This window comes from Zosterops lateralis (genome assembly GCF_965231275.1).
Source record: "Zosterops lateralis genome assembly, chromosome: 26".
NCBI classification, from domain to species: Eukaryota; Metazoa; Chordata; class Aves; order Passeriformes; family Zosteropidae; genus Zosterops; species Zosterops lateralis.
Genome location: NC_139786.1, coordinates 6071905 through 6097653, shown reverse-complemented (window position 1 = coordinate 6097653; position 25749 = coordinate 6071905). Strand labels below are relative to the sequence as shown.

The 25749-nt window shown below is 53.5% G+C and overlaps 3 protein-coding genes across 3 annotated transcripts; 1 reads left to right on the top strand and 2 right to left on the bottom strand.

Annotated features, from left to right (window-relative positions):
• Window positions 1-728: 728 nt before the first annotated feature.
• Window positions 729-5208, bottom strand: CTSE (cathepsin E). Its single transcript, XM_083878636.1, has 9 exons — window positions 5156-5208; window positions 4233-4386; window positions 3588-3705; window positions 2957-3075; window positions 2665-2864; window positions 2000-2122; window positions 1473-1614; window positions 1280-1378; window positions 729-1098 (listed from the first exon to the last, which is right to left on the bottom strand). Exons 3-9 carry the CDS (start codon window positions 3703-3705, stop codon window positions 934-936), a joined length of 966 nt encoding a protein of 321 aa, XP_083734762.1. The 5' UTR covers window positions 4233-4386; window positions 5156-5208; the 3' UTR covers window positions 729-933.
• Window positions 5209-10658: 5450 nt separating this feature from the next.
• RHEX (regulator of hemoglobinization and erythroid cell expansion) lies at window positions 10659-13099 on the top strand (the record flags this gene model as incomplete). The annotated part of the gene is made up of 4 exons (XM_083878302.1): window positions 10659-10714; window positions 11179-11267; window positions 12339-12400; window positions 12893-13099. The coding sequence occupies exons 1-4, from the start codon at window positions 10698-10700 to the stop codon at window positions 13097-13099; spliced, it is 375 nt and encodes a 124-aa protein (XP_083734428.1). The 5' UTR covers window positions 10659-10697.
• Window positions 13100-16369: 3270 nt separating this feature from the next.
• Window positions 16370-18339, bottom strand: AVPR1B (arginine vasopressin receptor 1B; the record flags this gene model as incomplete). Its single annotated transcript, XM_083878301.1, has 2 exons — window positions 16370-16668; window positions 17427-18339. The coding sequence occupies 2 exons, from the start codon at window positions 18337-18339 to the stop codon at window positions 16370-16372; spliced, it is 1212 nt and encodes a 403-aa protein (XP_083734427.1).
• Window positions 18340-25749: the final 7410 nt, after the last annotated feature.

The window sequence follows — 25749 nt, the reverse complement described above, 5'->3', positions numbered from 1 at the left end:
CCCACACAGCCCCACACGGCCCCACACGGCCTCACACAGCTCCACACGGCTCCTCACGGACCCACATGGCCCCACACGGCCTCTCACACCCCACACAGCCCCCCAGAGCTCCACATAACACCACACAGCCCCTCATAGCCTCTCACGGCCCCACATAACCCCATACAGTCCCTCACGGCTCCTCACAGCCCCACAAAACCCCACAAACCTCCTCACAGCCCCTCACGGCCCCCCAGACCCCCACACTCTGAGCCAACCCAGCCCAGGGCTCAGCAGCTGCTTTGCCCTTTTTGCAGCACCCACCGAGCTCGTTATTGTTGTAAATTCCCTGAGGGAATCGAAGCAAAGTTCACCGGAAATCACCGGTTCCCCCGGGAGTTTTGTGGCACAGGAAGAGCCCCGGGGTCTTTCCAGTCTCTTTGTTACCTCCTTGTTTACCAACACCAGCTGAGGAAAGGTGCATTCCCAGTGCTCCCTCGGGCCTGGGGTGCTCAGGGATGGCCGCAGGGATTTCTGCTCCACCTGGGCAAAGCATCCTCTCCTTTCTGCCCCTGTGGGAATCCCAGGGGAGCTCCAGCCACGCCAGGAGTGCAGCGCTGGCCGTGCCCATGGATCACCCAGGGAAGAGGACAGGACATGGGCAAGGAGGATTTAACCCCCCTTTGGGATGAGCAGGGTTTCTGCCAGACTGCTGCTGACAGAAGCACGAGAAGTTTGGGGTTTGTTAAAGCTTTTATTGGCTCAGGATTCAAAAACAGAGGACGTGCAGAGCAGATCACGGAGCTGCTCGAGACGTTTTCATTTCACAGTGTCCTGGCGTGGACTGAACTCGTGCTGGGCTCTTCAGCTGCATCCCTGGGGGTCTCCATCCCCCTGGGGACACCGAGGGGGACATGAGGACATCCACTGCCCTGCCCCGAGGGTGTCACAGCCCTAAGGGACAGCAGGGGCCAACCCCACCAGGTTGTTGCCACGGTCGAAGACGGAGTAGAACTGACGGATGAAAACATCGCCCAAAATCCAGAGAGGTCCTGTGGGAGGGGGCACATCGTTCCCCTGGAAACCACTGATGCAGAAGGTTACGCCATCACCAGACTCCTGGGGAAGGAGAAGTGGAAAGCTGGGGAGGAGCCTCGTGCTCACGGAAACACCCAGGAACAGTGGTGAGGCAGAAACCAGAGGGGTTTGTCACCCTTGGGTGACAACTCCCAGCGTGGGGCTGGGCCACCTTTGCCCCTGGAGCAGCTGGGATTTGGGGTGGAGGGAGCCACAGCCATACCACCAGGGTGTAAGCCTGGGCGCTGAGCGTGTAGGGCAGCCCGTTGATGGTGAAGGTCAGGTCAGGCATCACGTCGAGGTTGCTGCACTCCACAGCGTACTGGAACACAACTGGGAGCTCAGGGGCTGCCCAGGGGGGTCCCTTCCAGGCTCCCCAGGGCTTTGTCCCCTCCTGTGCCCACCCTGGCTCTCACCTCTCCATCCACAGACACGGCCCCAATGAGGTTTTGCAGCTTTTTGATGTCCTTGGTGGGGCCAGCGATGAGCGATGTCCCGGTGTCCACGATGGCCTGGCAGCCGTTGGCACAGAAGGTCACTGTCCCACCCAGCTGGATGCTGAGACAGGGGACAAGGAGCAGCAGGAGGGTTTGTCCTGCTCTGCCAGCACAGCCCTGCCCTGGAGACTTGATATTTTCTGAGCTTGGGAAGAGCTAGCTCTTCTCAAGAGAAACTTTTCAACAGTTTTTCTTTTTCCCAAAACAACCTTGTGTGAACAATATTCCTTTCCCATGACAACAGGAGTTGTTTGCTTTTTCTGTCAATGGGAGAGGTGTCAGTCCTATGGACTAATAATGTGGTTTTTTAGTGCAGCATGTTATAAAAGGGCTGAATGAATTGTAAATAAACCTTCTGATTCCTACTCTCTCCTGACTGGAGTCAAGCATCTTTATTTCGTGTCCTATCATGCCACTGCCCTCCCTCCTTGCCCAGCACCACTCACTTGTCCAGCTGGATCTGCCAGTAGCCCTGCTGGGTGACCGGCACCCAGTTCAGGGTGCCCGTGAAGTGGGAGGTGTCAAAGCCCCCAAAAAGCAGCTCTCCTCCCTGGGGGGAGTCAGGGTTCCTGCAGAGAGGAGGAGGAGGATACATGAGAGATTTTTGTCCATTTAGCATGGATTTAGCCCAAATTTCTCACCATAAATGCTGTAAGGCCAGAGGTCTGCGATGCTCAATCTGGTACCAAAACTCCCTTCATTGTCTAAATAAAATATCTGTATTTTAGGAGCCCCTCTTTCTCCCCAAAGCACTGCCAGACCCCAAGCAACATCCCGGAGCTAAAACCGCCTTCATTGTCTCAGTAAAATATTTGTATTTTACCAGCCTGTCCCGCTCCCTAAAGTAATCCCAGGCTCTGAGCAACATCCCAGAGCAAAAACCCCTTCGCTATCTCTGTGGGCCTGATATTTCTGGATCTGAAAGATTTTTAGTCTGCTAGCAGCCTGCTAACTTTTTCCCAAGGAAAAATTTCTCAAGAAAGCTTCTTTCTCAAAACAATCTATCCTTTCTCATTATCTCAGTAAAATATCTGTATTTTAGCAAGCCCTCCTGCTGCCTAAAGCACTGCCAGACCCCGAGCAACACCCCAGAGCAAATCCACGTGCATACGAGCTCATGTAGACGGAGAAAATGGGCAGCTCCACCAGATTTTGGGCCATCATGTTGTCGAAGACAGGGGTGACCCCATCCACGGCCAGGGAGGGGTAAGCCAGCCCCAGGATCCCGTCAAACTCAGCATCCAGGAAGGCTTTTCCCGGCTCGCTGATGCTCTCTGCAAACTGCTGGTTGCTCACGGTCAGACCCTCCACCTGCAGGGGAGGAGGGGGTTCATGGGGGTGCCCAGCCCGTGGGGGAGTCCTGGGCACGGTGGGCAGGGCAGGGCCACCCAAATGTCACTCACAGCCACTTGGTCGGAGCCAATGATCCCCTTCATGCTGCCGGTGCCGTACTGGATGGAGAAGGGGGTCCCGACCACCTGGTAGGTGCTGGACTGGGCTGGGTGGAACCTGCTGTGCGTAGCTGGGCAAGGAGATGAGATCTGTCACCAGAAATGTCTTTTTTTTTTGCATGGCTACAGCTGTCAGGAGCCCCCGTGAGGCAAAGTGATGGTGCTGGTGGTGTCACCAACACTCCTGGTTGTGGGGGCTCTGCTGAGGGACATGCTGGAGTTTTGAGGGGGAGAAAACCTCTCCTGTTTCAGTGTGATGAAAGGTGCAAGGGCTAGTAGAGGGAGCAGGATCAGCAGCATTTAACGAGTCCTGACATGAGCACTGCTGTCCGTGGTCACAGCCTGCAGCAGCCTCACGGGCACTGCAGGATCCACTCCCATTCCCCAGATCCCCCTCGGGCTGCTCTGGTCCCACAGCAGCAGCCTGGGCTCTCTGGGGCTGGCTGATCACTAACAGGCCCAAAAAGCCACGTTTGTCCCCTGCTGAGCCCCCAGGGTTTCTGTCACCTCTGTTGGGAGGGTCCCCAAGGCCTTGGGGCTGGTGGCCCTGTGGCCTCTCTGGGGTCGAGGGGTCCCCACTCACTGCAGGCTTTGCTGACACAGTACACAGAAGGCACCCAGAGGTTGGAGGAGCCTGTGTCGAACACCACGGTGAAATTTTGGGGTGGAGTTCCAATGGAGATCTGCCCAAAATATTCCATCTGCCAAAGAAGGGGGAAGAGAGTTCTGTGAGCCACAAGCACAGCCAGAAATGCCCCAAAAACAGAGCCTGGGGTGTCTACAGGGGCTCAGACTCAGGGCTGGATCTGTCACTGCCACACCGTGCCAGGTGCAATAAAGGACACAAATATTTAAGGAACAGCAATGGGGACTGAGGACAAAAGGCAGCACGGTGGGTCCTGAGGGGACCCTGTCACCAGGCAGGGCCTTTGGGGACAGGGGAACTGGGGAATGAGATCCTCTTGGGGAATCTCTCCAGCTGCTCTGTGGTGGGCTCTGCCCCAAAAAGCATGTAACTTGAATTTTGGAGTAAATGTCTCTCTAGGGGCGTGGGCAGGGCACAGCAGGGCTGGCAGTGAATGCCTTTCCTTGTCCTCATCCTCACATTCCCGGGGAAAAAGCACCAGGCAGGCAGCGAGCCTGGGCACGCCAGGCACTCCCTGGAGTCGTGGGGGTTTTGGGAAGCCTTTGGGGACAATCTGAAGCCGCTCTGTGCCCCCCTGCTCACATCCAGGTAGTTGATGAGGGGTTCGTTGGTCTCCAAGAAGGCGTCGCAGTCCTCGGGGCTCGTGTCCAACCCTTCCTGGGCTCTCCAGAGGTGCCAGGGCTGCCCCCGAGCCCGCAGCTGCTTCCGCAGGGAGCGGCGCCGGGTCAGGGGCACCCTGCGGACAGAGGTGTCCTGGTCACCCCTGTGGGTGTCCTGAGCCCACCCATGGGTTCCTGGTCACTCCCGTGGGTGTCCTGATCCCACCCTGAGGGTCCTGGTCTCTCCCATGGGTATCCTGTGCCCACCCTGAGGATCCTGGTCTCTCCCATGGGTATCCTGTGCCCACCCTGAGGGTCCTGGTCTCTCCCATGGGTGTCCTGAACCCACCCTGAGGGTCCTGGTCTCTCCCATGGGTATCCTGTGCCCACCCTGAGGGTTCTGGTCACTCCCGTGGGTGCTGTCCCTGTCCTGCAGTCACTGTGCCCACCCTGAGGGTCCTGGCAGTGCCAGGATGAAGGTTCAGAGCCCACATCCCCCCACTGCAACAATGTCCAGCCTGGGCACAGCAAAAGAGGGGCTGATGTGCTTTAGGGAACAGGAAATGAAGGCCAGAGCTGGCAGCGACAGCACAGGCAGCTCGGTGCCACTGAGGGAGGGGACCTTGGGGCTGGGCAGGGTGAGCAGGGCTCAGGACCACCCAGGCTGGTTTTTGGTGCCCTCCTTGCTCGCACAGACCCTTCTGCAGCCCCCTCCTGCTCCTGCCAGGCTCTGCCCAGAGCGATGGAGAACCCTGAAATCCCAGCGCGGTGCCAGCGCTCCGGCACAGTGCAGGGTGCCCAGGCTGAGCCCTGCCCTCCCTCACACCCCTGAGAACGACCCCCCAAGACCCCGAGGGGCTGGGCTGCACCCTGGGGACCCCGGCTGCACCCTGGGGACCCCCTTACCTCCAGAGGGCACTGGCCAGGGCCAGACAGAGCACGGCGAGGAGCAGCAGGCGCCTCATGGCGTGGCTGAGTGGCCGTGCCCGTGCCAGGCTCTTATAGCCGCGGTGCCGAGGCTGGATCAGCCCTGCCAGAGTCAACACCGGGCTCGGGAGCTCGCAGTGAATCACCGGCCACGGCCCCGGGCAGGCTCAGCGGGCACCCCGGGGTCACGTTTGCTTTTCTGGGTGAGGACGGCGCTGGGGGACCTGCAGGAGTGAGCAGGGAAGGGTTGGGCTGGTTTGGGGCAGTGCAGGTCCTGCAGAGGGAGCTGAATGGGGTCCACAGCCCAGCACCAGTTCCATGCCCAGCACCAGTTCCCAGCCCAGCACCAGTTCCCAGCCCAGATCCCAATCCAGCCCAGTTCCCAGCCCAGTTCCCATCCCAGCACCAGTCTCCATCCCAGCACCAGTCTCCATCACAGTTCCTGTCCCAGTCCCCACTCCAGCACCAGTTCCCATCCCAGTTCCCATCCCAATTCCCATCCCAGCACCAGTTCCCGTCCCCGTCCCCATTGCAGCACCAGTTTCTATCCCAGTTCCCATCTGAGCACCAGTTCCCACCCCAGCACCAGTTCCCATCCCAGTTCCCATCCCAGCTCCAGCCCCTCATCCATGGTGAAATCCCCCCAAATGCTTTAGGGGAAGGTTTCCCCACAGCCCCACCCCGGGGACCTGCCCCAGCCCCCGGCAGGGAGGTTCAGCCAAGGGATGTCTTTGTACCATCAGCCACCGGCCTAATTTTAAAAGGCAAAGACTGATTAGCGCTGATGAAGGGCTCGGGAATCCTGGACTTTCCCTTCCAGAGGCCGGGCAGGAGGCAGGAGCAGCTTCCCACGGGAGACACTTCCCTGCTGCTTTGCAGGCTCTAATGGGCTCGTCCCCGGCGAGTTTTGTTTAACCCAGCACGGGCGTCCCATTAAAGGCTCCTCGAGTGCAAATAGAAAATGCTGCTGAACAAATAAAGGCTCCAGATATGAGGGGAGGCGAGTGGAGGGGACAGGCGAAGGTTTTCCTGCTGCCACCATCTCCCAAGCCCGGGAGGATGCTGTGTTTTCTTTATTTTCCATGGTTTTGGCACTAAAATAACCCCTCCAGGGCGTGTTTTGCTCAGCGAGCCCCATTCACCTGATTACCTGGGTTTAGTGCCGTGCTAATCGATTTTTTGTTTGTCCCCGTGAGCCTGTTTTTTATCTAATTAAATTTTATCTCATTAAAGCCCTCGCCCAGGAAATTCAAGTCCTCATCGGTGAGGCACAAGGTACCGAGGGGTGGCTGGGGACAGCTGAGTCACGTCCTGCTGTCACCGGGATCGTGTGTCCCCATCCCCGGAGATGCTGCCAGGCCCTTCCTCTCCCTCTGCTTTAAAAAAAAAATTAAAATAAATAAATAAATAAATAAATTCATCAAATATGTCTTGATGGGAGCAGGAAAACATTGGGCACAGTTGATGCCGATGGCAAATGCAGCTGGTTTTTTTTTTCCCCAAAATAAATGAAAATTCCCTGCATTCCCCCATGGTGTAATTTTTATTTTTTTTTTAACCGAGTGGTTTTTATACAAATTTATTCTCTATTTCCCCTTCTGAGATGCAGTTTAATGTACCCAGCCTCCCTCCTCGTCCTAATCACATATTCATGGATTAGAAAGAAACTTCCTAAAACAAAAGCAGCTGCAGCAAGTGCCAGATCAGCCGAAAACAGCAAAGTGGATTGTTCCAGACATGGTTTATAACCCGAAAATCCCATCAGAAAACCCAGCCCAAAGGGTCACTGGGCTTTGGAGATAAATGTGAGGGTGAGCAGCAGCACAGACACGCCAAACACTTTAAGTGAAATAGTTTATTTGGTGGAAAAGATTCCCCCAATTGGATCATCGTAATCTGCAAACTCCTGGCAGAAGATTCAGCATTAAAATAGGAAGATGAAAGTCATAATGAGGCCAGGCCTTTCATTTAGAAATTTTTTTGCAGCTAAGCAAATCTATTTCGACTTTTTGAGTTATTTTAGAAGCAATTTTAAAAGCTCAACTCTTAGGGGCACTTCAGAATTTTTATTTCAAGTAGAACAAAGTGGTGTTATTTTGTTCTTTTTCTCTCTATGTTTTGGGAGCAACTGGGCTGGATTTGCACAGAAAAATAGGGTCAAAAAGGCTTTGTTTCACACATATTCCAGCTGCACCTCAATGTGTGGCGTGCAGAGGAAAGGTGGCCCCAACTGTTGGAATATTCCAGAAAGGAATGAGCCGTGCCAGGCAGGGGCTGTCCCCAGCTGTGTCCCACCCCTCCAGGGACACACACCTGCCCTCAGGTGCATCAAAATAGGCTTTACCCCTTGGGTGGAAAATGTATCACTCACCAGCTGTGTGTGAAGTGCTTTCCTTCTTTAAAAAAACCTCTTCTCAGGCTAAAAACGTGTTATCTGTGTTCCTTTTTATACATTTCCTTCAGTGGAGCCACTGCCCCGACTGATTCACACGGTGCCCCAGCAGGGTTTTCTGAAAAACCCTTTTTTCCTCCCGTTATCAGACACCTCTCCCACCTGTTAATCTGTTTATCCACCACCGAGCACTTGAAAGCGCTGCAGCAGCAAACTCTCACCTGAAAAAAAAAAATCAACAAACAAATGAGTTTCAGTTAAATAAACCCCCAAAATATTTACCTGGGGCTCAGCAACTGTGAGGAGAGCAGGAGCAACATCTGATGATGGGGCCGATGGAGCAGTCCCAGGGATGAAGAGGAATTTGGGAAGTGACCCCCAAACTTGTGATGCGGCTCCAGGGGTAGGTGATGCTTTCTGAGATCTTCTCTTTGCCTTTAGATAATCTAAATCTAAATTTAGGCAATCTAAATCTAAATGTAGGTATTCTAAATCGGGGGGATTCTTTGGGCTGTTCTGTCCCTGTTTGGGACAGGGTTGCTGTGGACTGGTGGAGATGTTTAAAGGCAGACAGGCATCATGCCCACAAGTCAGGGACCTTGAAATAAAAAGGGAATTTCTTGTTCCTTTCTGCCAGGGAAGAGGCTGGGCTGCTGCAGGGCACCTCCAGAGCTACAAACCCCACAGTTCCTATGAACCAGCACTCCCCAAACCTCCTGGGAACTCTCGGGATGGGATCTGCCAGGCTGCTGCTGGCACCCCAAGCTTGAACAGAACGTTCTCCAGACCGTGGGCAGATGGAGGCCCGTGGTCCCACAGCAGACACAGAGCCATGTGGTGTAAAACGCTTCACCCCTGTGGAAAATGTTTGCTTGGGAGCACCCAGAGCTCGTTTTGGTGGCAGATGAGTTGAGCTGGGCTCAGCTCCCTCAGCACCTCTTGGCTCCAAGGAAGTTCTGCTGAATTTTTGGGACAAAACCGCTGGAGGACAGAGAACTGATGGAGGGGTGCAAGAGCAAAACCAGCCACAGAACAGCAGAGAAACACCCCAATCTATTTAAATGAGGCCTCTGACAGAGGGGAGGCGTCATGGAACCTCCCAAGGGCTCCTTGGTGCCTCTGACCTGCGGGTAGAGCGTGACCGCATCCGGCACCTCTGCGCCGCCGGACCCCGCTCTGCATCAAACCCTGCTGAAACGGCCCCAAATCCTGCTGAAACGGCCCCAAACCCTACTGGAACAGCCCCAAACCCTGCTGCCTGCACAGCCCCAGCTGCCCCAGAGCCGTGGGGAAGGGAAGGTGAGGGAAGCTCTGACCCCCAGGTAAATCCGCACTCCGGATGCAGAGGGTGGAACAGCGGGAGGAGAGCTGGGCTGGGAATCCCCCTGGGCACATCTTGGTGCCATCCTGAGCTCCAGTGAGCCATCTAGGCCTGGGATTTAAAATAATTTGGGGCATTCTGGAGCTTTCAGGTGGGATTTAAAATAATTTGGGGCATTCTGGAGCTTTCAAATGGGATTTAAAATAATTTGGGGCATTCTGGAGCTTTCCCTCACCTTCAGCCCAGTGCGGGTGCCGCAGGTTGAGCCCTCGCTGCCCCGGCCGAGGAGCAGCTCCTTGCAAACCTTGATTTCAGCGTTTTCTTGAGGCAGGGTTGGAGTCCTGGGGGCTGCAGGCTCCCAGAAGTTTCCCTGAGACACCCATAAAAGCACAAAATTTGGTGCCAGGCTCTGGCTGGCTGCTGCCTCAAATCAGATTTTTCGGTACCCACCCGATATCGGCACCTCTATCTCACCGTACCCACCTCGGCACAGAAGCTGCTGCTGCTGGGAGTTGGATTCGGGGCTTATTTTGCAATTTCCTTTTGAGCAGCTCATTTTTCAGATCCTTATCTGCTGCTGCTGCAGCGTCTCCTGCCCCACAGTAGGAAATGAGCCCTTTTAAGAGTGGCAGCCCTTTGAGAAGGATATTTGGGGTCAGATTTGTTCAGTAAGGGAGGGGGGGAAATTACTGAAAAAAAAATTGAACTTTTTTAGCTTGGCAGTCATCAAACTGTTTGCATGAGTGGGATTTCTCAGGAGATTGGTGGTTATCCAGAAAGCTTTTGATGAATTAGGCTCAGAAATGTGTCATAGAGGGAATGATAGAATCTGCTCCACAGGATGGATAATGCCTTTGCTCTATCAATTTATCCATCAGCCTATCAATCAAATCATCATGGCTGCTTTAATCACTGTGTCAAAGCTTCAGCTGAACATCTCTCCCTATCAGCCATTTATAAATAGTGAGTGTTTAACACTGAGGGAAGGTTTAAAGTGCTTTTTCGCAAGTGAAAGCTCACAAAAGGAACAGCCCATTGCTATTTTTACAAAACAAACACCCCTATTTTTTATTATAAATCTCTTGAGTGTTATGGCCAGAAGCCCCAAGCCAAGGGGCCCAGCCCAGCATTATGTGTTTCCCGACTTTCTGCCTTAAACCCTCTTAACCTCACCAGGATTGGAGCTCTCCCAGTGTTAAATCCGAGGTGTTTCAGACACTGAGGTGTTGCAGGGCCTCTGATATTTCTGTCTGGACCTTGACTGATGTGAGAGTCTCACACCAACCCACAGCCTTCCTTTGGTTACTTTTTCCATGGATTTTTTTTTTTTCTTCATCTTGTAGGTTTTATGTGGGGTGTGTTTTTTGTGTTTTTTTGTGGTTTTTTTTTTTTTTTTTTTTTGATTAAAAAGAGAAAAACAAAAAAGAAAAAGAGAAAAAGCAAAAAAACGAACCGTGAGAGAGGATTAAAGCAAGAAGAATAAATTTCAATTCGTTGTGGTGGAGCCCAGAAAGTCCAGACAAGCCTCAGATATGAGCATGTATAAAGCCATTAGTTCAGTGATAAGGGAGAGCCTCTGGCTCTGTGAGGGTGTGAACCAGAGGGATTCTCACAGGGGGAGGGCTGGGATAAAATAAAAACCTCTTTATTTCACATCTGCAACGTCCAACCGCTGCATCCAAGCGCTGAGCCTGATCTCCAGCTCATGTGGAGCCGCATGAGGCTCAAAATGACCCTTTTTTTGGCTGCCACCAGGTCTTGCTGCCTCTCTGTGTCCCCCCAGAGCCTGGAGAAGCCTGAGCAGGAGGATGAGCTCTTGTGCGTGGTGAGTGCAGCCCCCCGGGGCATAGAGCCCTTCACAGCACCCCTGGCACCAGCCCAGGCCAGGCTGGAGCAACCTGGGCTGGCTGAAAATGTCCCTGTTCATGGCAGGGGGTGACCTTCAGAGGTCCCTTCCCACCCAACCCATGCCACAGTTCCACAATTCTATAATTCCACAATTACATAATTCCATCGTACCTGTAATGTCTCTCTCCCCTCCAACACCACATTCCCACCCTGGCAATGAGGCTTTTGAAAACCCTTCTGGGCACAGGCCCCCAAAAACGAGGGGCAAAGAGCTCAAATCATTTTTGAAAACCAAACCCGGCATTTTGGGGCTCATCACCCGAAAACCAAAAAGCAAAACTGAAAGCTACCAGCAAACCTGAGCCTAAACGTGCCCTGAAGCCAATTGAAAAGAATTTGGTGATTTCAGTGAGACTGAATTTCAGTTTTCCTCCTGTTCAGCTGGATTCCTGCTGCCACCTCACTCGGCACCTTGCTGCTCTACTCTCTCCTCTTGCTGGCCCTTTACATCATGCTCAGCAGGAAAATTGGTAATTGGTGCCTCCTTGGCTTTGCTTTCTCGGTGATTCCCTGGTTTGGGGTTGGCTGTGGGATGGGAGAGGGGCAGGGCTGAGCTCCAGGCTGGCTGCGGAGCTGTGGGTGACCTGGTTTTACACATCAGTGAGGGTTCTACAACCTTGTGTTACTTCAAAACCATTTTCTCTTATTGCTTTTATAAGTAAAGTGCTGGGAGAACACCAAGAATCAACTCACTGAGTTAAGGTTACTGAGTATTAATTCAGATGAGGCTGCAATTTCTAGCAGGGAATCCTTTCACGCCAACTCACATTTGCACAAAGCCCAGCTCCGCCCTGGGTCAAAAATCCTTCCAAACTTGCAAGAAGAGGCCCTGACACTGTGATTTGTCACTGGAGCCTCTCGTGGGGAGGGTGGAACAGGGCCCTGGATCACCTCAGTAATTGAATGTGTGGGTGTGAGGCTGCCCCAGTGCACAGCAATAATTATTTTGGGGTGGGCTGGTTTGCCCTGGGGGTGCTGGAAACGGTTTGAGGTGCTCTGGGCTCAGCAGGGGTCAGGGCTCACTCTCTTTTTGGTCACAGCCCAACATTCCTGCGGGATGCAGGCCAGCAGCAGCCCTGGGGACCGTCTCAGCCCTCACCCCAGCCCAGCTCCAGCCTCGTCACCAGGAGGGGACAGAGCACCAAAATCCAGGACACAAAAACCCGGGGCACAAAGCTCAGCCCCAGCCTATGCAGGTAAGGGGCTCCTGCAGCAACAGGGCATTGTCCTGGCACAGGGGCGGGAATTTTGGGGTGGAATTTGTGTGATGTCTCTTCCTGATGAGCTGTGAACACCTCGGGGGTGGGAGCAGGGGGTGGGGGAAGGCCCCAGCAGGAGCTGCCTCCTCTTCCCGTTGCTTCCACCCCACTGGGCTCTCCTGGCCCCATTTCTCCCAGGGAAATGAGACTGGGAGGGATCAAACTGATGCTTTGTGGGTTGGAATTCTCACTCCTGAGCATGTTTGCTTTTTCTCCCTCAACCCTTTTTTCCCTTTAACCCTCTGGGAAGTTCTGGGGTGGTAAATATTTCCTGTTTTTAAGGGAGCAGTGACACATCCTCAGACACCTCGGAGGACTCAGAGGACAACCCTTCCTGCCCTCAGGTACCACAGGTAAAACCATCCCCAGCCCACCTGGTGCTGTGTCCAGCTCGAGAGCCCCAGAGCACCATCAGGAGGGGAAAATCCATCAAACCACACCAAAATTCCATAAATAAGGGCTGGGGTGGTTGTTGTCCCCTGTCACCCACAGCGTTCCAGTGTTCCCCGCTCAGAGGGAAGCATCCCTGGGTACTTTAGGAAAATTAGGGAACAAAATCTTCTCCCTGAGGGTGGGCAGGCCCTGGCACAGGGTGCCCAGAGAAGCTGTAGCTGCCCCTGGACCCCTGGAACGTCCAAGGCCAGATTGGACAGGGCCTAGAGCAGCCTGGGACAGTGGAAGGTGTCCCTGCCCAGGGCAGAGGGAATGAGATGAGATTTAAAGTCCCTTCCAACCCAACCCAGTCCATGATTCCCTGAATTGATGCAAGAGTTTGAGGGCAAAGGCTCCTGGGTGGGTGCTGGGGCCTGACCTGGGGGTTCATTTTGCTCCTGCAGGGCCGTGGCTCCGAGGAAAACATCAATTACACCTCCCTGGTGTTCCCAGGGAAGGGCCACGAGCCGGGCTCTGCCCAGGACTATGAGAACGTGAAGACTGGGCTGGATTATGTCAACGTGGACCCAAAGAAGAGGAAAACACATTTCTGGCCCTTTTCCAGCCCCAAGACATCCAAGGGTGTGGAGTACACTGAGGTGAAGCTGTGACACTGATGTGGAGCTGTGACACCAGGGTGAAGCTGTGACATTGATGTGAAACTGTGACATTGATGTGAAACTGTGACACTGATGTGAAGTTGTCACCCCAGGGTGCCCAGAGCCCCCCGCAGCTGCACAGCTGGCACTGTCCCCTTCCCCTGGGGCACTGCCTGGCACGGGCTGCACCACTTGTACCACCCTGACCCTGCAGGCACAGCTTCCTTGGCGTTTTCCTTAAAGACAGCACTGTTCCTGAGGGCTGGCTCCTCCCAGCCCGGCTGGGATCAGCTCTCCACTTCTGTGTCGTGGCTCTTTTCCCCTCCTTTCATGAAGGCAAAAGAAACATTCCCCCCCTCGCCTCTCAAACGGGGCAGTGCAGGGAGGGAGATGCAGTGAACCTCAAAATCTCCACTGAACTGGCTGGCAGCTCCTCTCAGTGATGTTGCTTTGCTCATCGGCCTCATAAAATCCTTTTAAATACAGTTTTTGCACTGGCTTTTCCCTCACCCTGTCTCCCACCTTTTGTTTTCCCTGTTTTGTCCCTGCTCCAGGTGCTGGGGTCGTCCTCTCCAGGCCCCTAACACTTTCTCTACCAGGCCTTTTAAGGATAAACTGTCCAATTAAGAAATGACACCTAAATTATTTTTACTTTTAACCCAATATCCAACCAACCTGGCCTGCAATGTTGACTTTTCTCTCCAATTACAAAACCCCACCCAGATCTAGGAAGAAGAAGGTGGAATAGAAGGACTCAGCCTCTCCCCTAAAACCTCCATCTCGTTTTATGTATATATTACTATATTGTAAAGCCTTAAACTCTAAGTTTTCCACCCTGTGATATCACACATTTCTATTCAAACCCCACACCCACAATCCCAGTGCTGTCACTCAATTTTGGGAGCCTCTTCCAAGGCCTCAGGTCAATGCAGTGTTTGCTTGGGGGTCAGTGCCTGTCAGCACAGAAAGTCTAAAATCCCCAGTGCCCAGGGCTTCAACATCTCCCCACCTGGGTCATGTCTCTGCTCCTCCTCACTCTGCATTTTGTCACTTCAGAATTTTCCAGAAATAAACTTCCAAAGTGCCTGGGAGGGGGGTGGAGCTGCTGCCCCCCAGCACAGCCACCTTTCCTCAGGGCCGGAGCTGCCCCAAGGACATTTTAAACGGGATTTAATGAAAGATTGTGAGATGATTGATTTAGGATCCATCAGGGGCAGGACACTCCTGGTTTCACGACCTTGTGGTGCAGACCCGAAGGGCACACAAAGGAAAATGTTCCAAAACCCCCAAGAATTCCTGAGGAACGTTGGAAAACCCAGGAGAGGTGTGATTATTGGGCTGGAGGTGAGGCCAAAACCGGTGAGTGGAAGGTTCTGAGAAATCTGATTCAAATGGCTGGCGATTAAAGAGTGAAAATACTGAAGATTTCAAAGTATTTTACTCCTAATGTCTTATTTTTACAGCTTTAGCCTGTGACAGGGTAAGGAATCATGCCTGTGACTCACAGGGAATTTGGAACCTTCACTGGGACACCTGCACATCGCCCTCAGCAGCTTTTCAGCTCGACTGCCAGAGCTAATGGATGTTCTTTCCTGCCTCACTGAGGATTTATTCCTGCACTAAACAATTCCTGGGAGCAGGGCAGGAGCCAGGCTGGGACTGCACGGGAACCGAGTTCCCTGCTCCCTGAGCCTCGGGTGCTTTTCGGCCCCTGATCCCTGCAAAATCAGCCAAAATTGGCCAAAATCAGCCAAAATTGGCCTAAAGCGGCCAAAATCGACCAAAAGCAGCCAAAATCAGCCCAAAGCAGCCAAAGGCGGCCAAAATCGGCTGAAAATCAGCCAAAATCGGCCAAAATCAGGGGCAGTGTGAGAGCAGCCCTGGCTGAGGTGCAGCAGATGTTGGTGCTGCAGCAGATGCCGAGCACAGGACGGGGCTGGCAGTGAAGCTGACGGGAGGAGGGCACGGGGGGAGTCGGGTCGGGCCCGGCTGAGCTGGAGCGGGGCCAGGGCTGCTCCCGGCAGCTCCCCGGGGGTGCCAGTGCCACATTTGGGACGCTCCAGCGGGCACAGCGTGGGGCAGGACGGCTGTGCCCGGCACGAGGGGCCGCCGCTGCCCCAGGGGAGGTGACAGGGGACGGTTCCAGGCCACAGGAGCTGTGCAGACCCGCGGGGGGAGGGTGCCGTGCCCCGGGGCCAGGGACAGCTCTGTCCCCGCTGTCGGCTCGCCCAGCACGGGAGGAGGAAGCGGCGCCGAGCTCTGGAGCAGATGGAGCCGCGTTGCCGCCTGCCATGCTCCGGCTGCTCTGCTGGGAACGCGAAACTCGAGTCCCTCCAGGAGGATTTTGTGGATGCAGCATCCCAAATTCCCAGAGGATGCAGATCCCTTCTTGGAGGATGCAGCATCCCACCCTAGAGGACGCAGGATCCCATCCCGGAGGATCCAGGATCCCCATTTCCCGGAGCAGAGCAGCCAGAGGTTTCCCCAAACACTCCGGGTGGTGGATGCTGTGGTCAGGCAGCGGCTCTGTCCGTGCCCCGGCGGTCACAGCGAGGACAAGGCGGGCGGCGGCGCTTTTGGGGGCGAAACAGAGCGATTTGTGCAAAACGCGGAGCCACCAGGTGGGGAGAGCCGCGCTCTGCAGCCACGGGGCGGGCGTGTCACACTGGGCGGTGCCACATCTGGAAGTGTCACACCTGGCAGTGTCACATCAGTCGGTGTCACACCTGGCGGTGCCACATCTGGCGGTGCCACACCTGGTGGTGTCAGTGTCGCATAGAGTGGTGTCACATCAGTCAGTGTGACACCTGGCGATGTCAGGCCTGGCGGTGTCACACCTGGGGGTGCCACACCTGGGGGTGTCAGTGTCACATCAGTTGGTGCCACATCGGGCGGTGTCACACCAGGCAGTGTCACATCAGCCGGTATCACATCTGGCAGTGCCACACCGCACAGTGTCACACCTGGGTGTCACATCAGTCGGTGTCACACAGCTGCTGTCACACCTGGCAGTCTCACACTTGTCAGTGCCACATCAGTCGGTGCCATGTCTGGATGTCACACCTGGCGATGTCAGTGTCACATCTGGCAGTGTCACGCCTGGTGGTGTCACATCAGTCGGTGTCACATCAGTCGGTGTCACACCTGGCAGTGGCAGTGTCACATCAGGCCATACCACACCTGTCGGTGCCACATCAGGCGGTGTCACATCTGGGTGTCACACCTGACGCTGTCACAGCTGGCAGTGTCACACCTGGCGCTGTCACAGCTGCCACCTCCCCCTTAGAGCGTGCCCGACTCTGTCAGGCCCTCGTGGCAGGGCGGCTCCGGCTCCCTGGCGCTGTCCCCGTGCAGGGACAGCCCGGCCTGGTGGCTGTGGCTCAGGATGGTGGTTTTCCTGCTGCACAGGCTCCCGGTGGAGTTGGGTCGGCGCAGCCCGGCCCTGGGGCGGCCCCAGCAGCCCCGGCAGCGCCCGGAGCCCTGCAGGAGGTGCCCGCTGAAGAACAGGTAGATCCAGGGGTTGCAGCAGCTGCTGAGGCTGGCCAGCAGCATGGTGATGCTGAAAGCCACGTTGGTGGACTCTGGGAAGGCAAGAGGGAGAGAGATGAGACATCCCCGGGGCTGGGCAGGGCCTGGGAGCTCCCCTGGCTCACATTCCTGGCACTCCTGAGGGCTGGGGAGGTGGCAGAGCTGGGCTCTACCCTTCAGGTTCTGAGGTGTGAATGTGCACGTCCTCTGAGAGGTGAGACCCAGCAGATTCTGGACTTTCCTCCAGCCTCTTTGCTGCCCAGAGCATCTCCCAGAGGATTTTCTCAATCTTGGGTGAAATCCCTTCTACTGTCAGCAAAACTACTGAAGATTTACAGGGGAAAATATTCCACATAATTGAACTTCAGTCAAGGACTTAACCTCCACCCTAAAAACTTATATTTTGCTTTATACACTATATCTATATCTATATCTACCCTGTATCTTGCTTATATATATATACACACCCACTATATATATAAACACTATATCTTGCTTTATATATAGATATATAAACCCTATATCTTGATGTATATATATAAACCCTATATCTTGCTTTATATATGTATATATATAATTATTTAAAATTATATATAATTATATTCTAAAACCTTAAATTTTAAGTTTTCCACCATGTGATGTCACACATTTCTATTCAAACCACACACCCACAATCCCAGTGCTATCACTCAATTCTGGAATCCTTTTCTAAGGCCTCAGGTCAGATGTGGTGTTTCCTTGGGGGTCAGTGCCTGCCAGCAAAGCCTAAAAAAACCCTGTAATTCCCAGCTCCCGGGGTTCCAACACTCACCATCATCAGGAGCGTCCTCGTCCCACACGGACCACATCTGCACGCTGAAGAAGGGCGCCCAGCAGGTGACGTAGGCGGCCACGATGACAAAGGTCATCTTCACCGTGCGGATCTTGGCGCGGGAGATGGTGCGGACACTGCTCACCCTCGAGGGCTGCCCGCCCCTCCCCACCCCCATCCCCTTCCCCGCAGGGCTGGGGGCTCCCCCCGTGCCGCTCTGGGTCTTGCCCTTGAGGTTCTTGCAGATCTCGTGGCAGATGAGGCTGTAGCAGACGGCCAGCACGCCCACGGGCAGCACGAACACGCACAGCGCCGTCCAGGTGACGTAGGCGCGCGCTCCCCACGGAGACCCGAAATCCGCCCAGCAGTCCAGCACCCCCGAGCCCGGCCTCACCTCCCTCAGGGAGAAGATGAACACCTGGGGCAGGCTGAGCAGGCAGCTGAGCAGCCAGGTGGCCCCGATCATGGCGTAGGCCTGGCGGCCGGGCTGCCGCAGCGACTGCAGCGGGTGGCACACGGCCAGGTAGCGGTCCAGGGTCATCACCATCAGCATGTAGGTGGAGGAGAACATGCTGAGCACCTGCAGGTACTTGACGGCCCTGCAGAGGGGGTCGGGCCCCAGGAAGCGGTAGGTGACCTTCCAGAGGAGCTGCGGCAGCACCTGGAACAGCGCCACGCCCAGGTCGGTCAGGCCCAGGTGGAGGATGAAGAGGTGCATGCGGCTCATCTTCCTCCTCAGCCGGTACATGGCCAGCAGCACGCCCAGGTTGCCCACGGTGGCCACGGCCAGGATGGTGCCCAGCACCCCGACCTCGGCCTTGGCCAGCTCCTCGTCCCGGGTGTGCAGCACCGTCAGGTTGGGGTCCCCAGGTGGGCTCTGCTGGGAGCTGTTCCAGCCCCAGCTCGGCTCCATCCCTGCAGGAGGCTCTGCAGGAGCACACAGCTCCGAGCTCTGGTGTCCTGGTGTCCCTTTCCTTGTGTCCCCCTGACTCTAGCTCCTCTGCCCCTGGCTGGGGTCCTGGATGTGCCTGCTCCAGCAGTCCCAGCACCAGGGCAGGTTGTCACCTCTCTGTCTCCTGTCACACTAACCCTGCATCACACAGCTCAAATCCCCTCTGCCGGGGCTGAAGGTATTCCTGTGGAGCGGAGAGGTGCAAGAGCCCCTGGTTCAGCCCTTGGTACTTCTCTTCTCTGCGCTGAACATTCCCAAATCCCAGGTTCAGCCCTTGGTACTTCTCTCCTTCCCACAGAACCTTCCCAAATCCCAGTTTCTGCCTGCACCGCTCGCCTCGTGCCTCCCTGCGCAGGCAAATGCGAGGGGAAAGAGAAATCCTCCTTAAAAGCAGCAGGAACCGCTACAGAGCGAAAATCCCTTCGGCTTTTCCACCCCAGAGAGAGCAGCCAGGTGAGCGTGTCCCAGCGCGGTCTCCACGGGGAGCGCTGGCGGCTCTCGGTGTCTCCGGGGCCGGGTTTTATACCCCGGCTGGTCCCTCCCCGTGTGCGAGCACCGTCCCCAGGCTGGGTTTTACATCCTGGCAGGTGTCTCCGTGTGCGAGCAGCGTCCCCAGGCTGGGTTTTACACTCCGGGCTGGGTTTTATATCCCGGCCAGGTCCATCCCCGGTGTCCCTGGGTGTGTCCCCCAGGTTTTACACCCCGCGCTGGGTTTTACCCTCCCCGGTGTCCCCGTGTGTGAGCACTGTCCCCCGGCCTGAGTTTCAAACCCGCCGGTATCTCTGGGTGTGTCCCCAGGCTGGGTTTTACAGCCCGGGCCGGGTTTCACCCTCCCCGGTGTCCCCTCGGCTGCCCCGTCCCGGTAAGTGCCATCCCCTCCGGAGCTCTCCCACCGCTGGGTTTGACAGGGCGGATTTGACCAAAACGAGATTCCCAAAGGATGACGATCCTCCCCCTGTGTCCCCTCAGCTGCTGGGGGACAATCTGCCCTTGGTTTGCAGCGTCCCTGCCCCTCCGACCCCCCAAAATCTCAGCCCGGGGCTTCTCCCGCTGGGCTCTCTGTGTCCCCGGAGCCTCGGGACCTGGAAATTCAATTTTCTTTAGGGGGGAGAGATGTCACCACCGGAAAGAGTTTTTTTTTCCCCACAGCAGGAGCCAGACATGGCCCGGGTTGCGCAGCTGAGCCTCAGCCCCGCAGCAAAGTCGCTGCAAAGATCATTTATTGTCCCCACAGCCCGGGGCCGCCTCCTCTGACCCGCTGTCCCTGCGCCGCTCCGCGGGATCGTCCCCGAGACGCGCTGCAGCCTCAGCTCTGCTCCTTTCCTCCATCTGCCACAAAAACACCCCGAAAATGAGGAGGGAGGTCCTGCCCAGCGTTTATCCCATATTTTTTTTATTTTTCCCCCCAAAACCTGGCAAATAATCCATGGGAAAAGCAAAGCTGGTGGGGAGAAGGGAGCTGGAGATGTCCCAGATTCTGTGCAAGGCTGGCTGTGAGCTGAGGGAAAGGGGCTGGACTGTGGGGTGAGGGCACAGCAAATGGTGGGGAAAAGTTGGATTTTTATTTTATTTTATTTTATTGTATTGTATTGTATTGTATTTTATTGTATTTTATTTTTTTTTCCAATGGGGAAATGGGGATTTATTTATTTTTTTTTTCCAGTGGGGAAAATCCAGCTGAGTCTGGAGCTGAAAGGCTTTTGGATCTCACCTTCCTGGGTCTTTGGGCACCTCCTCATCTTCCCTTCCTGGCTTTTTTTTTTTTTTTTTTTTTTTTTGGCTTTTTTGGGCCTTCACTGTCTCTTCCCACAGGGAATGTGATTGCAAAGCATTTGTGAGTGTTTGTCCACACAACTCCACTTCTGTCTGGCAACATCCAGGTTTTGTTTTCCCTGCTGGCTGCTAAATTATGACAAGAAGAAGTGAAATTCATCTATTTTCATGCCTTTTTTTTTTTCTTTTTCCATGGGGAAAAGATGCCAGCAGCGATCCCAAAATCACCTTTGTCCCACCTGGTGTGTGCTGGACACGGTTCTGCTCCCCTGGATCCCCAGATGCTGAAATTCCACAGAAATTCCCTGTAAAAAAACCTGTTATTTGCTGAATAAATTTACAGATCGCCTCTAATAACCCTAAATGAGCTCACTTTGTCTCTAATTAAAAGACATTCATCCTTACGAGGCCCTGTGGATATAAAATACCCATCAGACAGTGCCTGGTGGAGGTGTGAATGGGAAGGGTTTTGGTGGATAATGTAATTTTCTGTCTTTGTGATCAGCTGTCTGATTTCCAGGAAGATTAATAGAGGGCAATGCACACAAAAAAAAAAAAAAAAATCACTTTACAAAGCAGTGAAAAGCTGAGATGGAGGCAGAGATGGAAGGGCAGAGTCTGCAGAGAGAAAGAAACACTGAGAGGGTTTTGAGGGCAAAGTCGGGGGTTTTTTTCTGGCATATTCTGGATTTGTTAAGTCAGAGCTTTTACTCCAGATTTTCCCAAGTTTAGTTACAAGGAGAGCTCTTTTCCTTAAGGGTGCTTAGGGGAAAATGGAGCTGATTCACATCACAACTAAACCACCCTTGGAACCTGAAAATTCAGTTTTCTTTAGGGGGAGAGAGATGTCACCACAGGAAAGAGTTTTTTTGTTTTGTTTTTTTTTTTTTTTTTTTTTTTTTTTTGTTTTTTTTTTTTTTTTTTGTTTTTTTTTTTTTTTTTTTTGGTTTTTTTTTTGTTTGTTTTTTTTTTTTTGTTTTTTTTTTTTTTTTTGTTTGTTTTTTTTTTTTTTTTTTTTTGGTTTTTTTTTTTTGTTTTTTTTTTTTTTTGTTTTTTTTTTTTACCAGATGGAATGGAAAATAAACTCATTTTCATTTGTGGCTTTGCTGAACGTTTTGAGGCCTCAGCAACACCAGGGTTGGGATTTCCTCCAGGAGTTCCAGGTGAGTGATGGCCCAGCACTGTCCCAGCCTGGTCCCAGTTTAGGCTGTTCCTCCTTAAGCCAGGCCTTGGGAGCAGAGGCTGGAGGAGCTGTGGGATGAGGAAAAACCCCGCAGGTTTTGGGCAATGGATTTTTTTATGTCCATGAAGGGTTGGGGTAAATTTCAGCCCCATGCTCCTGGATATTCCTGCTGTGGGGTGAGCCCTGAAATGGGGTGAAACCTGCTGGGACCCCTCCTGGGAGACCACAGGCAGCACCTCACTGCATTTCTAAGCCCCTAAATTCATTTTATCAGGACAATAAAGCATCACACCACTCATTTTTGGCAGTTCTAGTTCAAAACCCATCCCAGAAAATGCTGCTCCTGTTACAGCTGGCACTCCATACTCAGCCTGGGCAGCACAAGCAGAGCTTTTGTGATTGTTAAATCATCTGGCACAGCACCTGGTGACTTTGTTGTTGTGGGTAGCTGCTGGTTTAAGAAATAAAATGTGCTGGCTTGGGTTTATGTGCAGCTCTGGCCTCCTCCTCAACACAAATATTTCATTTGTGGCGTGTGCTGCTGTTAAATTTTATTGCTGACAGCACGGAGCAGGCTTGGGCTGTCTTTAGCATTTAATCACTGCAATGTTTTCTGGTGCTCAGGTCAGGAAAAGGCACATTTGGTCATTTTGGGCTGCTTCAGATGCCGTAAAATTAATGGTGCTGCAACTGCTCGGGAGCATCCTGGGGTTGTCTCCTTGGAAGGGCTGAGGGCAGTAATGAGGGCTGGGAATTCCTGGGATCTCCTGTTGGGTTAAATTTGTATTCCTGGGCTCTCCTGTTGGATTAAATGCCAGCTCTCTGTTGAAATGAAGCCAGGAATGGGCTCCCCCTCCACCTCCTGAAAATATAAACTGCTGAGACTTCAAAGCCCACCTTGCTCTTGCTGTTGACCTGTCTTTTGTCCCTTTTTATCCCCCTTCAAATTTGGACAATTTTGCTGAAACTTGATGCAGTTTTAATTTTTGTTTGTGAACTGCTCTTGGGGAAGTCACTTTGTGGTGTCTTGTCTGAGGGAAAACAAATTTTCCTGCAGGGTGATGGGCGGGGAATGGGAGTCCAAAAGTCCTGGGCCATTCTAAAACCGCAGAAAATGCCCCAAAAATGTTAAACTGCCTCTAAATATTCACCTGGCACTGAAGAGGAGCTTCCAGCATTTAAAGCCTGGAGTGAAACCTTTCCCAGCTTCACCTTTTCCAGCCTCACCCTTTCCTCCCCCCGTTCCCTCATTCAGATTGGGGTTTTTCCACTTAATTAAAAGCCCTACTCCTTATTAATATTAGAGAGGACAAATAAATCTGCTGAGCACATGGGGAGTGCCCCAGAGCCGGGCAGAAGGAGAATTTTCATGGAAAGCTGTGAAAATTGGCAAGAAGAGCAACAGAAGCTGAGGGGGTTGTGGCAGAGCTGCCTTTTAAAGGATCAGGGCTCAAAAATGTTTCCTTGAACATTGAGCTGGAGGGGCTGTGTCCAAGCTGGGGGTTTAAAACATCCCTCCCCAATGTTTGGAACAGCCCTGGCCACTCAGAAACCCCAAATCTCCCCGAATCATCCCCAGAATCACCAGTGAAACCCACTGACCCCACAGCAATGGGGTTTGGAGCCTCCCGTGCCTGGCACGGTCTGTGACCATCCAGAGAATCCTCCCAGGCACCAGGAGCTTTCTGTCGATATTTTCTGTTCTATTATATTTATATTATATTATGCATATATTTTATATTTATATTATTTATATATATTATATAATATATTATTTATATTTACATTATTTATTTATATGATATTTCTGTCCAATAAAACAAATCCAAACCCCTGTTATTGCACTGATAACTCCATCAGAGTTCACTTTTTCCTTCTTGTTTTTGCTGGGTCTTTTCATTCTGACCCAAATGTGAGCAAACCTGCTCAGAGCGAGGGAGGTAAAATTGGAGCTACAGGACAGCAAATGACTTGTTTATCATCCTTAAGCTCTCCCCGCTGGTTTCCTGGTGCAGCCAGGGATGTTTAAAGACTTGGGTAGCTGTGAAATGCTTCAATTTCCTCCCCTGCTCCCTCCTCTCCTTTCCGCTGTTACCATCATTAGCATTTAAAAACCCAGACACGGCCAAGAGCTTTACAACCTTCAAATCAATAATGAAAAAAAAAATACAGAGGAACAACTAAAATTACGTTTCAAGGCTGGAAACAAAAACAAATGGGTTTTTTTTCTGTCCTCTGCTGCGGGAGAAATTTGTGTGTGCTCTCTGTGGTGTGGACAGGGAGAGGAGAAAGGAAAATTCACCCGGGACAGAATTCCCACCCAGGTACGGTGACAACGTGGCCAGGCTGAAAGAGCCGTTTAGGGCCTTTAAATTGCTTTATGCAGTGGAAAAAAAATCTCATTTGTGCATGAGATTTTGCAGGCCCTACAGCCTGCAGTGATGGGTTTGGGATGGTTTTAATAAATCCTGGCTGGGGAATTGAGTCGGTGGCGGGGAGGGTTCCCTGGTCCCCAGTGTGGGGATGGGTTCAGCAGCTCGGGAGCTTGGGATGCTTCGGGAATCCTGGAATTGGGACTGGGATAATCGGATCTTGGGATGCTTCAGGAATCCTGGAACTGAGACTGGGATAATCGGAGCTTGGGATGCTTCAGGAATCCTGGGATTGGGACTGGGATAATCGGAGCTTGGGATGCTTCAGGAATCCTGGGATTGGGACTGGGATAATCGGAGCTTGGGATGCTTCAGGAATCCTGGAACTGAGACTGGGATAATCGGAGCTTGGGATGCTTCGGGAACCCCGGAACTGAGACTGGGATAATCGGAGCTTGGGATGCTTCGGGAATCCCGGAACTGGGGCTGGGATAATCTCAGTGGGAACTGGGATGGTGGAGTGGGAGGGGAACCTCTCTCCCCTTGGTGCAGACAAAGGAGGGCGCAGGGTTTAAAACACGAATTAATGGAATATCTCAGTCCAGGGGGGAGTGAATCAGGACCTCGCCATGACCTCAGCCCTGCCCCGCGTCCCCTTCCCCTCCTTCCCTGATGGAAACCCCACGGTTATTCCGATCCCATCGCCCTCCAGGTAGGAGAGGCATCAATCAGGGCTGGGAGAGGAACGGAGCAGCTGCTGGGGGGCGATAAATTAGGGGATGATGGATGGTGGGGGAAACCTCTGCAGGAATCCACACTTGCTTCACCGCGGCAAAGTTCAAGGCTCGGTGATGAGAGGTTTGTTCTCGTCTGTTTGAGGGTCGAGCTCGGGGAAAACACAGGGAAACTTGGCAGCTTTTATTAAATAATTTAAAGTATTTATTAAATAATTGCAGTATTTAAAATGGCAGAATTAATAAATGCAGTATTTATTAAATAATTAAAACACCGGGAATTCCACACCCGCTCTGGATAGTTTTACCCCGATTATTTTTGGGGGTGCCAACCCAAGGGACTTCGGGGTGCTGAGAGAAAAATTCACAGAATCGAGGCTTGGTCACTGAAGCGCCGCTTCCCTTCAGCCATTTGAGCAGCTCCTTTGCTTCTCTCGCCACCTTTTATTTCATTCTGTAGAGAACAGCACAAAATGAGCCAAATTAACGCCCATTATTGTAGTTCCACTCGCAGTTTAGCTCCGACAGGCGAGAAGCGCCAGCGGAATCGCTGCCTTCAGCTCCAACGAAATGTGGGGGTTATTTATTTATTTATTCATTTTTCTCTCCCCATCAGAGTGTGTGAAAATCTCCTTGGAAACAGAGCCCCGATGGTGCGGCTGCTGCCGGGGCTGCGCAGGGAGCGGAGCTCTGGGGGCTGCCGGCTCCCCTCGCTCCGCGGGCAGGAGGGGCTGGCACTGGAGATAGCAGTGGGGATGGCAGTGGGATGGCACTGGGGATGGCGGTGGGGATGGCAGTGGGGATGGCAGTGGGGATGGCAGTGGGGGTGGCACTGGGGATGGCAATGGGGATGGCAGTCGGGATGGCACTGGGGATGGCAGTGGGATGGCGGTGGGGATGGCAGTGGGGATGGCAGTGGGGATGGCACTGGGGATGGCACTGGGAATGGCAGTGAGGCTGGCAGTGGGGGTGGCACTGGGGATGGCAGTCGGGATGGCACTGGGGATGGCAGTGGGGATGGCAGTGGGGATGGCACTGGGGATGGCAATGGGGATGGCAGTGGGGGTGGCAGTGGGGATGGCAGTGGGGATGGCACTGGGGATGGCAATGGGGATGGCAGTGGGGATGGCAGTGGGGATGGCAGTGGGGATGGCACTGGGGATGGCAATGGGGATGGCACTGGGGATGGCAGTGGGGATGGCAGTGGGGATGGCACTGGGGATGGCAGTGGGATGGCAGTGGGGATGGCAGTGGGGATGGCGGTGGGGATGGCGGTGGGGATGGCACTGGGGATGGCACTGGGGGTGGC

Bases quoted from the DNA above. Each gene is read 5' to 3' on its own strand.
- CTSE (XM_083878636.1), bottom strand. From the start codon at position 3,705: ATGGAATATTTTGGGCAGATCTCCATTGGAACTCCACCCCAAAATTTC. The intron at 2,123-2,664 runs GTATGCACGTGG...TCCTCTCTGCAG, and splicing joins TTCTCCGTCTACATGAGCTC to GAACCCTGACTCCCCCCAGG. The intron at 1,615-1,999 runs GTGAGTGGTGCT...CCCCTGTCTCAG, and splicing joins TGGCAGATCCAGCTGGACAA to CATCCAGCTGGGTGGGACAG.